This window comes from Protopterus annectens, chromosome 13.part0, assembly GCF_019279795.1.
Source record: "Protopterus annectens isolate FY-2018-M chromosome 13.part0, PAN1.0, whole genome shotgun sequence".
Lineage (NCBI taxonomy): Eukaryota > Metazoa > Chordata > Ceratodontiformes > Protopteridae > Protopterus > Protopterus annectens.
Genome location: NC_056747.1, coordinates 1,132,265,362 through 1,132,277,686, shown reverse-complemented (window position 1 = coordinate 1,132,277,686; position 12,325 = coordinate 1,132,265,362). Strand labels below are relative to the sequence as shown.

Here is a 12,325-nt window from a genome sequence, read left to right as displayed (position 1 = left end):
GCTAAAGGCCAAAATCCCTTTGATCCAAACATTCCTCATATTCTACAATATTTAACTGAGATGTTGCACAAAGGACTTTCCTTTTCATCTATTAAGATCCACGCCTCAGCAATTTCAGCTCATTACAACACGGATCCTCCTTTATTCTCACATCCACTCCTAAGACAGTACCTCAGAGGGGCTAAAAACATATGACCGCCCAGGAGAGCACCATCACCTACTTGGGATCTCAACTTTGTTCTGGAAAAGCTTACACTGCTGCCCTTTGAACCAGCGTTTTCAGCAGATTTAAAATTTCTTTCATGGAAAACTGCCCTGCTACTAGCAATAACCTCAGCTAGAAGAGTCTCAGAGCTACAGGCACTAATGGCAGTGGAGCCTTTCCTCATTTTTCATCAAGACAGTCTCTCTACGAACTAACCCTACCTTTATGCCAAAGGTGGTATCCAGTGTGGCCCTAAACCAAACCATTCATTTGTCCACCTTTTTCCCAAATCCCCAGAACAAAGGAGCAAGACTCCTGCACTCTTTGGACATTCACAGACAATTATGTTACTACTTGGATAAAACTAAGGCTTTCAGAAAATCTGAACAGCTCTTTGTAGCCTATGCTGCAGGATCACAAGGAAAAGCTATCTCAAAACAGACCATTTCTAAATGGATAGGGCATTGCATACGTTTCTGCTACACGCAGCATGGGAAACCGGTACCTGCTAACATTAGGTCCCACTCCACCAGGGCTTCAGCTACATCAGCAGCCTTTCTCAGGGGAGTGCCAACCAAGGATATTCTGGAAGCTGCAACTTGGAGTTCAGTGCACACCTTCACCAAACACTATCACTTACACCTATATTCTAAGACTAGAGCTGGTTTTGCCACTGCAATTTTGCAGGGCTTACTAGCCTCTTCTAATCCTGTTTAACTCCACCACCCATCCTTAGCTTTGGGATTCAACCCAAGTGTGATGACTGCAGCAGGGTAACATGATGAACATAGTACAGTTTTGTACCTACCATAAATGTAGATGCTCGAGTGTTCACCCTGCTGCAGTCCAGGTTACCCTCCCTCCATCCCCTCTGAACTAGCTGAACGTATCTATGCCACTCTATCCTATACAACCTCTGTGGTGTATTTGCTTGTGCCTGAAGGTATTGTTCTATTTATATATATATATATATATATATATATATATATATATATATATATATATATATATATTGCCTACCTATTGGGGGCACCTGACATCTGGGGCAAGAAAAAACTGAAGAAAATGCCATTGGATGCCTCTTATATACCCCTGGTGCACTGACGTCAGGGAAGAAGCGACAGCAACCAACGCCGGACCAAGACTTTGGAATTCAGGCCGACTGCGGGACTGCCTGACGGCAGGATAACCCAAGTGTGATGACTGCAGCAAGGTGAACACTCGAACATCTACATTTATGGTTGGTACAAAACTGTACTTTTGGATTGCTCTGTCATTGTAGCATCAGCTACCATAGGGAAAGCTGCCAGATGATACAGCAGCTGTCCATCTGCCAAATAAAGATTCTTGTGCAGTGGACAGGATGGGGAAGTGCACATACACCTTTGGCACATTTGCCTGTTAGGAGTTTTCTTATGTTGCCCACATGAATCACTTCCAGAGAGACTTGGCTTGAACAAGCTTTGGACTTTTTGAGAAAGTTGGCAACTCCTGAGTCCAGGAAACAAGCTGAAGCCCGTGTAACCATGTTGTTAAATATTTCTGCAGTCTTCATGAGGCTGTTACACAGTGCAGCCAATGGATCAGCGAGAGCGGCAGTCAAAGGAAATGTCATAAGTTATCCTTCATCAGTGCCCCTTAGAATGGATCCTCATTATTCAGACCAAAGCTGAAGAAAAGCTGTAGAAGAGTGAAAAGGAAGGAAAAATGTTGTCTTCCCTATGAGATTTGAGACCCCTCAGACCCCTCAGAGATCATACAGTAGGATGCATGATTCCAGATCCCTGTGAATCAGGAAATCCCGTTGTCATTCCTTTAAGTTCTCTTCTGACAGGAGTAACCAATGGCAGAGGCAGTCCCTTTAACAGATACCAGCCTAGGGGTAGAGGTGGACCACAAAATCTGGGAAACAGTCTCAACATCCCTGAAGGCCTTTCTGACTGCTCTCTTCTGGAAGCAGTCAGGTGCCAACTCTCTCTTCATTCAGGTGCATGGATGACCATCACTCAGGACAGTTGATTGAGGAAAATTCTATCTACAGGTTAAACAATGCCCTTTTCTCCCCCCCCCCAACACCAAACGTCTCAGTCATTCCCAGATGTTCCACCCCACCAGGCCAGAGTGGCAAGAAGAGAAATCACTACTCTTTTCAAAGAACTAGCCATCCAAGAGGTCCCACCAGACCAGAATGTCTCCGGTGTATATTTATAGCCTGGTGATTTCTACAGGGTCAAGGATTCCCATAAATATTTTTTAGGAACTCATTGGCCGACCCTATTGTAGTGTCCCTGGATCCCAACAAGCTAACTATTTTAGTTCCAAAAGGAACTGTATTCTCACTGACATGAGGAAGCGGACCGATTAGATTTGGAGAAATTTATATACATCTGCTCCTCCGAGCTTTAAACTGCCAGTCCCACGTGCTTTCCCATTCACAATGTCTGCTGGAAAAGGTGAGGGCCAAGACAGGAGGCTTCAAGATGGGGACCTAAAGCCAGAGTTTCTGGTTATTTGTGACCTGTCTTTCCAGGTTTCCAAACACTCAAAGAAATGTTACCATGATGCTGTGGATGCATCATTCAGGACAACAGCTAATGAGTTTGTGAAACATGCTTTGCTGAGGTCTATGCCTGTGCCATAGAATATCAGGACAGTGGTACAAAAATCCCCATTGAATAAGAATGTCACCTTTTGATCCCTTGCTCTTTGAGACATCTTTTTTCAGGCACAGATTCTTGATTCACTATGTATTTTGCACCAAAAACCTTGACCCTTTCATCTTAAACAGGACAGTACTAGACCTGACTACGAGAAAAAGGAAAAGTGTTTTGTAAAGACTGGCAAGGAAGACCCAGAGAAAAGCCTGAGATGCCTCCCCACCACCTCTGCCCCCAAAAAGGTTGCGTGGACACTTCTCCTTCTTTACAAGAAACTGTGAAGGAATTATCCAGAACCAGCGGGTGTTGCATATTACACAAAGTTTACAGGTCACAGTTCAAAGTTCATAAGCAATCCCACCAAACCACAAGAATCAAATGGCCCTCATACCTGCATGAATTCAAGAAATGGAAAAAGCGCAGTACCATAAAAAGGGTTCCTTTTAAGGTAAGAAAGGCAAAGCTTCTATTCAGAGCTTTTACTAGTCCCAGGAAAAGCTTGTCCATGGAGGCCTATTCTAGACTTCTCCCATGTAAACAAATGCCTCAGGGTGCCAAAATTCAAACTGCTTACTTGATGGTCACTCTAGATCTGAAAGATGTTTACCTTCATATCCCCAATGACTGGAGAAGCAGAATGTTCCTCAGGTTTGCATCAGGGGAAGATTGGTTCCAGTTCACATCCTTACCCTTTGGCTTGTCTACTACACCCTAAATAAGTGCCTGAGCATGGCAGAATCCCAGCAAGGTATACTTAAGACTTTTGACCTCACCTTGACTTGTTTTAGGAATTTGGGCCTCACAAGCATTGAGGAAGGGTCATGTCTGAACCCCTTAAAGAAACTTTTCTTCGTAGGGGGCATGCCAGGATATGACATTGAACAAAGTCTGCCTTCTACGGAACAAGTGAACCATTTGATATAGCGATTCTGCAAGAGACAAAAATCTCTTCAAGGGATTTCTTTAGTTTCCTGGGCATTATGACATTCTGTCTAGTTATGGTACGCCTAGCTTAACTTGCACATGAGGAAGCTTCAGTGGTACCTAAGAAGTAAATTGTGTCAGTATACCCATCGCTTACTGACCAAAATCCATCCCGTGTGCATCAAGGACAGATTTTGTGGGGTATCTACAATGCTCAGTGAATTGGGAATGTCCTTCAGGGCACCCATGCCTACAATGACTAATCACAGATTCCATTAGTACAGTTACTGTGACCACAAATTATTCAGATCTAGTCTGAGAGGCCTGTGTGGGGTTCCTTTGAATCTATGGTACTTTGGAGAGTAAAAATGAGGAAAAAGTACATAAGTATAAATGATGGCAGTTAACTGGCTCTGAAAGCCTTAACTCTGCCATAAATCGAGATTTTTCATAAGGACGGACAACACAACTGTTAATGTAGTACGTGAAAAAGAAGGAACTCATTCCTACCTGCAGTGCATGCTAGCTATGCAAGCATAGGAGAGAGGGCCCTCAACCTACATTCCCTTTCAGCAAAGTGTGTTAGCAGACAAAATGAGCAGATCTCAAACAGGCCCACATAAATGGATACTAAAAAGGGATATCTTTCTAGATTTGACCTGGCTATGGGGTGTACTAAAAATAGACTGGTTTGCCTCCCATCTGAATGAGCAACTGAAAAAGTTCTGTTTCAGGAGAACAACTCCAGAAACATGGAAAATGGATACCTTATTCTTAATTGGACAGGCTTGTCCTTTACCCTGTTACTCCAATTCCTTTGATCCCCAGAATACTGTTTAAAATTGAGGAGAAAGACTAAAAGTAATTCTGATAGGCTGAAATTGCAGAAACATCTTACATGTGGACCTTCCTCTGTACACCAGATCTTCAGTTAAATAATTCTGCAAGGTCATTCACTGTAGGCCACCAAGGAGAAGGATTGTCGCTCCATGGATGTGAACTATGTGCCATAAAAACTGACCCTAACTCTTTTGAACCAGCTTCTTCATCCTCCTCCTCCAAGTGTTTGTCTGGGAAGACTGTTTTTTTTGGGTATTACCTCTGCCTGAAGGATCTTGGAGATTTAAGTTTTGATGTTCCAAGAAGCTTAATTGGTATCTGAAATAACACTGATTCAGGCTAGTCACATAACAGTTTTCTTTTCAAAGCAGCAGATTTCAGGAGAAAAAACCCTGCATTCCATTGATATGCACGGAGGGCATATATTTTATTTCCACAGACCCAGAAAATTCAGATTCCAGGTTGTCAAGCACTTATATACAGAAAGGAGATAGGGGTAGACCTGTTAGTAAGCAAACTGTTATGGTTGGCTCATTGCATTTCCTTTTTGTTATTCTAACTATGGCATGCCTATTCAGGTTAGATCAGGGTGCATTCCACAAGAGCCACTGTTGCAACCTCAGCTTTTCTTAGCAGATTAGTATCTAGGCTATTTTTGAAGCAGCTACTTAGTCGTCTTTACACACCTTCTCTAAGCACTGCAATGTAGGGGGAAACATATGGTGTAAAGGAAGGGTTTGCTTCTGCCATCCTGCACTGTCTCCTGTCTAAACAGTCTTCCACATTCCTGGTAAATTGTTTGTGAACCTTCTCGAGTATGGGGACTCCAGCAATGCTTACTACAATGAAAACAGTATAGTTGTGAGAGAAATGTACATAATTGTAGATGTTTGAGTAAGTTCACTGTTGCAGTCCAGGTATTCAGCCACCTTAACCCTTATTGACCTTGTTTTATATGTGGTGGCATGGCTCCCTGTTACCCATTACATACCTACCTTATCATCAGGCCATTCTCCATCCTTTGTGTGGGAGTAGGAGTTGTCTTGAGTGGACCTAGAGCAGTTAAGACTTTACATTCTAGTCGACTAGGGCTTCCACACACATATATGTTCCACTGATGCTCCTTTTGATACTCAGGCATGAGTGTTGAAGAAGGCAGGAGTGTGGCACTGAATCGAGAGAGTTGGCAACAGTTAACACAATACCCTGACCCCATGTAGAAAAAATAGGAAAAAGGGGGCGGCTGATGATGCTCTTTTTGCCATTCTAGCTAGCTAGGTCAGGTTCAGTCACAAATCCCATTGGTTCATATTTTCAGTGGGCAACCATTTTGTGATCTTGGTTGGTACTCCCATTGTTGAAGAAAGAACAGTTGCTAACCTCCTATTGGTTGACAGCATAAGGGAAATTTTTTTTAAATTCATGGCTGATTCAATAATGTTATGCATTCATCTTTAGTAAAATTTATTAAGATGTTAATTATATGTTTAAGTTTAGGCTGTTTTGCGATTTTTGCAACTGTGGTCTTGAAGTCTAGAAGTAAAAAAAAGCAAAATTTACTAAGTATGGCCAAGTTTGAAAACTGGTTTGTCTTTGTTGACAAGTCTACATAGACTTCACTTTAGATAGGGCTTGCTGAATGACATTAAACTGCTTATGAGGTAGAGTTTGTAAGACATGCAAGATATGTAGTTATAAAATTTACACCAAAATTATTTACTTGCCAAAATACTGAGCCTGCAGTTTAAGTAAATTTAGTAAAATCACTTTTGTCTTTTGATAGTGTTCAATATTTTGACCTTAAACTTGTAGTATAATTTTGAGGTGTTTTGAAAACTTATCAGATGGAGCATTTTATAAAACCTACAGTAGTTTAAGCCCCTAAAGAAAATATTGCTATTTGACATGCCAAGTTACATTTACAGTAATTACTTCATTAGTTCTGTTTTTGACTTGGGGTTGTAGCAAATAATGTTGAAGATATTTCCATAAGTTATTGGAAAGTCACCAAACACATGATTCAATGTCTCCTTTGACAAATATGGCCTCTTTAACCTTAACATTTTCATCATTTTGCAACTAGGTTAACAATCTCATACTGTCTCACATGTGGCTCTTCTTTCAGCATTAAAAAGAGGTTGTTTAAAATTGTAAAATCTTTGGTCTAAGTAGTGTCTTCCTTCTGAGGTACTGATTTGAACACAGCTTTAATCTAGTAAGAAAGTATTTTGAGTGTTAAATTGTGAAGTTTTAGAGCTGTTATCCATTAATTATGGTATCTTCATTAGTTAGTATGAAGTCATTTTCATTGAAGATGGATAATTATTTGACAGGAACTGAACAGTTCCTCAATGCATCAGTTATACAAAGTATTAACAGTATTCTAGCCATTGGACCCTGTGCATATGAAATGTAGTGCAACTTTGCATTCTTAACATGTGTACTGTTTTTGAAATGTTTATTCCTTAACAGTATTAACTTTTCTCTCTCCCAGCTGAGTTTACTTAACCCTTTTGTATTAGCATTAATACTGTTATCCATCTGTTGAGCTCTAATAGTGGCTCTTCTGAGACTTGTCAGGTTATCTCTGGTTTATATCATAATGTCGAAGTCTGACAACTTCGAAGCACTAGAGATCGAACTTGAATGTTCGAAGTGTCAGAACTTCGAAACGTATAGCGGAGATCGCCATAGAGTGCGGAAAGGGAAGATTTCCCTTTACTGCACTGTAGTGCGATCTTGAGAGAGTTGGTATATTTAAGTAGCGGGGGTGTGGGGGGTGCTGGGGGCTTTGCCCCCCTGCATAGAATGTTCTTTTTGTTGTTGTTTTGGGTTTTAAATGTTTTTTTTTTTTTTTTTTTTTTTGACATTCGATGTTTTAACACTTCGAACATTCAAGTTCGACCTTAAGTGCTTCGAAGTTGTCAGACTTCGACAATATGATATAGACCCAGTTATCTCTAGACCTCTGTACACTTTTCGTCTTTTTTTAATTTCTTTTGGAAACTGTGTCTGGGATAGTTTACAGTATTCCTGAATATCGGTCATTCATTTCTTCTCTTTATCCTCTTCTAAAGATTTTTTTTTTTTGCATTCTGCCCTGCTGTCTGCAAGTACCCAGGATCATCATTTCAGGTTGTCCTTTTTAGTGCTGTATTTATTGTTTAGCTTTGTCTTCCTCATTCTTTCCTAAGGACATGTCTAGAAGCACTGAAAATATAATACAGATATGTAAGGTTATGTGTGGCCAGTGAGCTTCATCTTCTGCTTGTGGGCTTGATTTCTGTGGTCTCTGTTGCATATTGTGTAACTTGAATCTATTAATCATAGTAGAAGTGCTTAAGTGGAAGCACTTTGTGCCTAGTGGGCCTTACCTGGTTTAAGGAAAAAAGTCAGATGGTTAAATGGTAAGTATTATGTCCATGGCAAGTGTTATGCCCATGGAAACAGGTGCAGGAGTGCATGTGGCCATGCTTATTATCCTTGAAGGTATGAATAACATACGAAAAAGTGAATGTACTGGTTCTGTGAATGATGTAAAAATGATTGGAACTGAATTGTGGAAAAATTAAAATGAATCTGATTACTGGTTGATAACTCTCCAGACTTAATTCCTGTTTCCTCCCACAGACATGTTTTGTGGACTGTGTAATTGAGCAGACCCATCCGGACATCAGGAAACGACACGACCAAGATGTAAGTAATGGTGTTTCAGGACACTTGAGACTGATAATCATGTCCTTTACCTGTATTTCATTCACATCTTGAACTTGTTAACTCATGGTCCTGAAGTAATGACAGACACACAAACCCAAGATTACAGATTATTTTGTAATTAAAATCATTTTAAGAAAAATGTTACAATGTGCATTACTGCTTTGGAAATAACTACCAAGTTCAGATTTTTTTGTGATGCAGCTTTTTAATTTTAATCACACTCATCACTTTAGATAAGTTGTTGTGTCTTTCGGATTTTCCTGGTTAGGGGTCACCACAGCGGCACTCCAGTCCGCTAATGATTGCCAGTAGATTTTTACGTGCCGAGTTGCCGGCCCTGACGCACAACCTTCAACGAAGGTACGCCCATTCACGCATGTCTCCACACAGAAGACGCTGTAGCTGAGAATCGAACACAACAACATCTTACTGTGAGGCGACAACGCTACCACAGCACCACCACCGCGGCCCGCTCGTCAGTTTAGATAAGTAATGAAGTGAAATAATTTAGCACTTGTTTTATTCTTGGCTGCAAATATTATTCCATCCATTTCCTGTACTTTCTTTCATTACATTCAGAGCCACAGAGTTCAGAGACTGTTTTGGCAAAAAAAAAAAAAAAAAAACACAGGTGCAGGAAATAAAGTTTTTTTCATTCATTTATTCAGTCATTCCTGGGTTTGTTGACTTTTTCCTGCTAATGTCATAAGACGATAAATCAGATGCAGTAATTGACACACAAAAAATGACAACCTGGAGCAGTATTGCAGGCACACATATGCTTACAATCCACTTACAGTCAGCACAGTTCTATACTTGTGGAGAGTAAGGGTCAATGGTCAGTCTGATAATGTGTATTTGGAGTGTGTAAAGCTGGGCCGATTATGCAAAATACATTCAGTAGCCAAAGAGTAGAGCTAAAGCTTCTGCTTTATAAATAAAACTAAATGTAGCGCTTTCTTTCATATGCTATTTAAATTATTCTGAGGGAGCAACTCAACAGGGTGTACTGCTAACTGAATCATGAAAAAATGAAATCATAAAGGTAAATATTCATGTAGTGTCCAGTAACATTTTGGAAGTGCCTTGTATACAGTCTTTGACAAGATTTGCTGGCTGGTGGTTTTCCATTTCACTTTAGAACTGGCAATTATTCATAGGTTCATAGGCAGGTACTAGGCTATCTGCCAGAAGGCATTTATAAGCCTAGCCAGAATGTGTTGGCTTTCGCCTCCCCCTTAGATTAGTTCCCTGTGCCTCTGTCCAGCAGAGCCACTGAAGTGATCCCCGAGGTAAACTTTCTGATGTTATGTAGTCCTATCTCGCCTACATTCTTACCCGTGGGTTCCGACCCGGCCGACTTTTCTAGCTCGAAGTCTTTTATTGGCTGGGCTAAGCAGGTATCCCATGGTACACTGCTCCATATCCCCAGATCTCATTTGCCGCTCGTGTAGCTCGGACGTGGTCTTGCTTGGCTGTGGCTAAGTACCTTTTTTCTTGTCTTGAAAGAAAAGTTTTTGCTCATAAACAAAAAGCTATTTTCATAGCTATTGTCTCTAGTGTTATTTGAGGTTGTGATCGTGTGATTGTTTTGTGTGGTATCCCGCTGACTGTTCCCTCGTGCTAGGCCCGTTTTCAGTTAGAGGACCTAGTCCTTCTCCGGTTGCTTACTCTACTGTGTGTGTATGGTCTAAACCGGTTAAGTTAGAGGTTTGGCCTATTCCCTTCCTTGTGGTCATCAACCGTTTTTGATTAGAGGTTTTTGACATTGCTTCTCTAGTGTGTGTGTTCGGTCACTGTTTATTTCTGGTTCCCGCGTTTTTTGTGGTGTGAGCGTCTGTGAGTTCTTGTCAGACTTGTTTTTGCGTTGTTGGTGTAGTTATGAAGATGTCCAAAGATTACAAGGAGCACAAACCTTCGGGTTTCAAAAAGTGCTTTAAATGTGGGTACAAAATGTCCATCACTGATGGGCATTCCATTTGTGTCTATTGCCTGGGAGCCATTCATCTGCAGGAGTCCTGCAGTTTTTGCCATGCGTTCAGTCCTAGAGTTCTCCAAGAGAGAAAGAATAAGTTGATTTTAAAGGGACTCTTGAAGCCCTCTTTTGAAGAGGCTATGGATTCGTCTCCTAGTGGTAAGTAAAAATCTGCCAAGTCAGAAAAGAGATCTTCAGCTCCGTCAGCTTCATCAGAGCCTCTGGAGAAAGTCTCAAAAATTGCATCGACCTCCTTGGCTCCACTGTCCTCGGGGCCGCAGGAAGTGTCGGTGTTGAAACCGGCGTCGGCTCCAACTATATTGGAACCTCTTAGGAGCTGATCACCCAGTCTCAGACCAGTTTCTCCTGAGAGGAGATCTCGATTTCCCTCCCTGTCCTCCAAATCCTCCAGGACCCTTTCGGATGTGGATGTTGATAGGGTGGTCCAGAGGCTCCTCCAGTCACCGGTTTTGGCAAAATTATTTTCGGCTCTGGCCCAGTCGGCTCCGGAGCCCGTCCCGATCCTTTCTTCGATCATTCCTCCTCCGAGCACATCTCTGTCTTCGGAGCCGGAGTGTCCCACGCCGTGTGATGTTACTAGGCCGGTTCCGATGGCCCCTTTGGCTCCATCGGTACCGACATCGGCTCCGACCCCCGTCGGCTCCGTCCTCGGGGTTCGGGACTCTGGATTCTTCAGTCTGGCCCAAGGGGGACATCTCGGGGCTTATTTCGGTTCCAAGTCTGTCTATTGGTGCCTCGGCTCGGGGAACTCCAACTCCCATCATGGCCTCGGAGGCTGGTCGCTCCTCGGACTTGGGGGGAGGCCTACCTTCGAGGCTATGCGGACTGCGCTGACCAGATCGTCAGCTACATCAGGCGGGGTCGGTCACTCTGTCCCCCACCACTCCGGTGAGAGCCTCTGATCACCCCCTATCCATGGACAGCAGAGCACCAGGGCCTAGGGATACCCCCATGAGTGGTCCCCAAATATCTGAAGGCCCCTCAGAGTTTGTGCATGAGGAGCCTCCTAGAAAGAAAACATGCAAGAGGAAGCACATAGACTCCCAGGATGAGTCCCTCAACTCTGATACTGACCTCGAGGAATCGGAGGGGGCCCCAAGTCATCCTCTGATAATGTTTCCTTCTCCAACATCCTGGAGATACTGAAACAAAGAGGTGACTGGCCGTCCAAAGCCCCTTCCGAGGAGGAGTCAGTATTCCTTAAGGCTTTTGGTGCTCAGCCCTCCGCCTCCTGGGTGTCCCCACCCTTCAACGAGCTCCTTGAGCTGATATGTCGAAGAGTGTGGGAAAACCCTGATTCTGTGGAGCCTGTGCCCAGGCGTCCCAACAGGTTTCTTTCCGCCCCCCAGGGCAAAGAGTTTCTGTCCAAGGAAGTCCCTGTAGATGCCATGGTGGTGGCTGCAGCCACTCAGAAGGAAGTAGCAGAGTCCTCTTCCTCCATCCATCCTCCTAACAAGGAGTCTAGGACCATGGACCGGTACGGGAAGCGTACCCTCTCGTCGGCAACCTTTACCTTACGGTTGCTGAATTACCTGTCTCACTTCACTTTGCTCCAGAGAGATCTCCTCAAGGAGTTAGGAGATACTCTTGCGGGTAACGCCACTGAGGCGGTGGCCCAGACGGTTAACGCCCAGGTGTTTACCCTCAATTCCATTGTCAATTCATCCATGCGGCTCATTTCTTATGCAGCCGAGGGAGCGAGTTAGGGCAGCAAGCTCAGGAGTCGCCCTTAGAAGGCAAGCCTGGCTGCGGCTGTGTCACTTTGCGGAGGCCTTCAAGTCTTCCTTCACTGATGCCCCCTTTGATGGTTCTTCTTTGTTCGGGACCAAAGTGAAAGACACCCTCACCAGGTGCCAGCAAGAGGGAAAGACCCTGTCTGCCGTAGGGGTCCGTTTTTCCCTTCCTTCTAGGCCTTACGCCAAGGCCCAGCGGGGAGGGAAGATGTGGTTCAAGAAATCACAGAGGTTTTTTCCTGCCGCACAAGGT

The 12,325-nt window shown here is 43.2% G+C and overlaps 1 protein-coding gene across 3 annotated transcripts in view; it reads left to right on the top strand.

The window, feature by feature from the left end:
* Nucleotides 1-12,325, top strand: part of EFTUD2 (elongation factor Tu GTP binding domain containing 2) — a 1,111,673-nt gene that overhangs the window by 336,057 nt on the left and 763,291 nt on the right. For all 3 annotated transcript variants that reach the window (XM_044055111.1, XM_044055110.1, XM_044055112.1), the window contains exon 6: nt 8,257-8,322. In XM_044055111.1, coding sequence (XP_043911046.1) covers nt 8,257-8,322 — 66 coding nt within the window. The remainder of the gene's footprint in view (nt 1-8,256; nt 8,323-12,325) is intronic.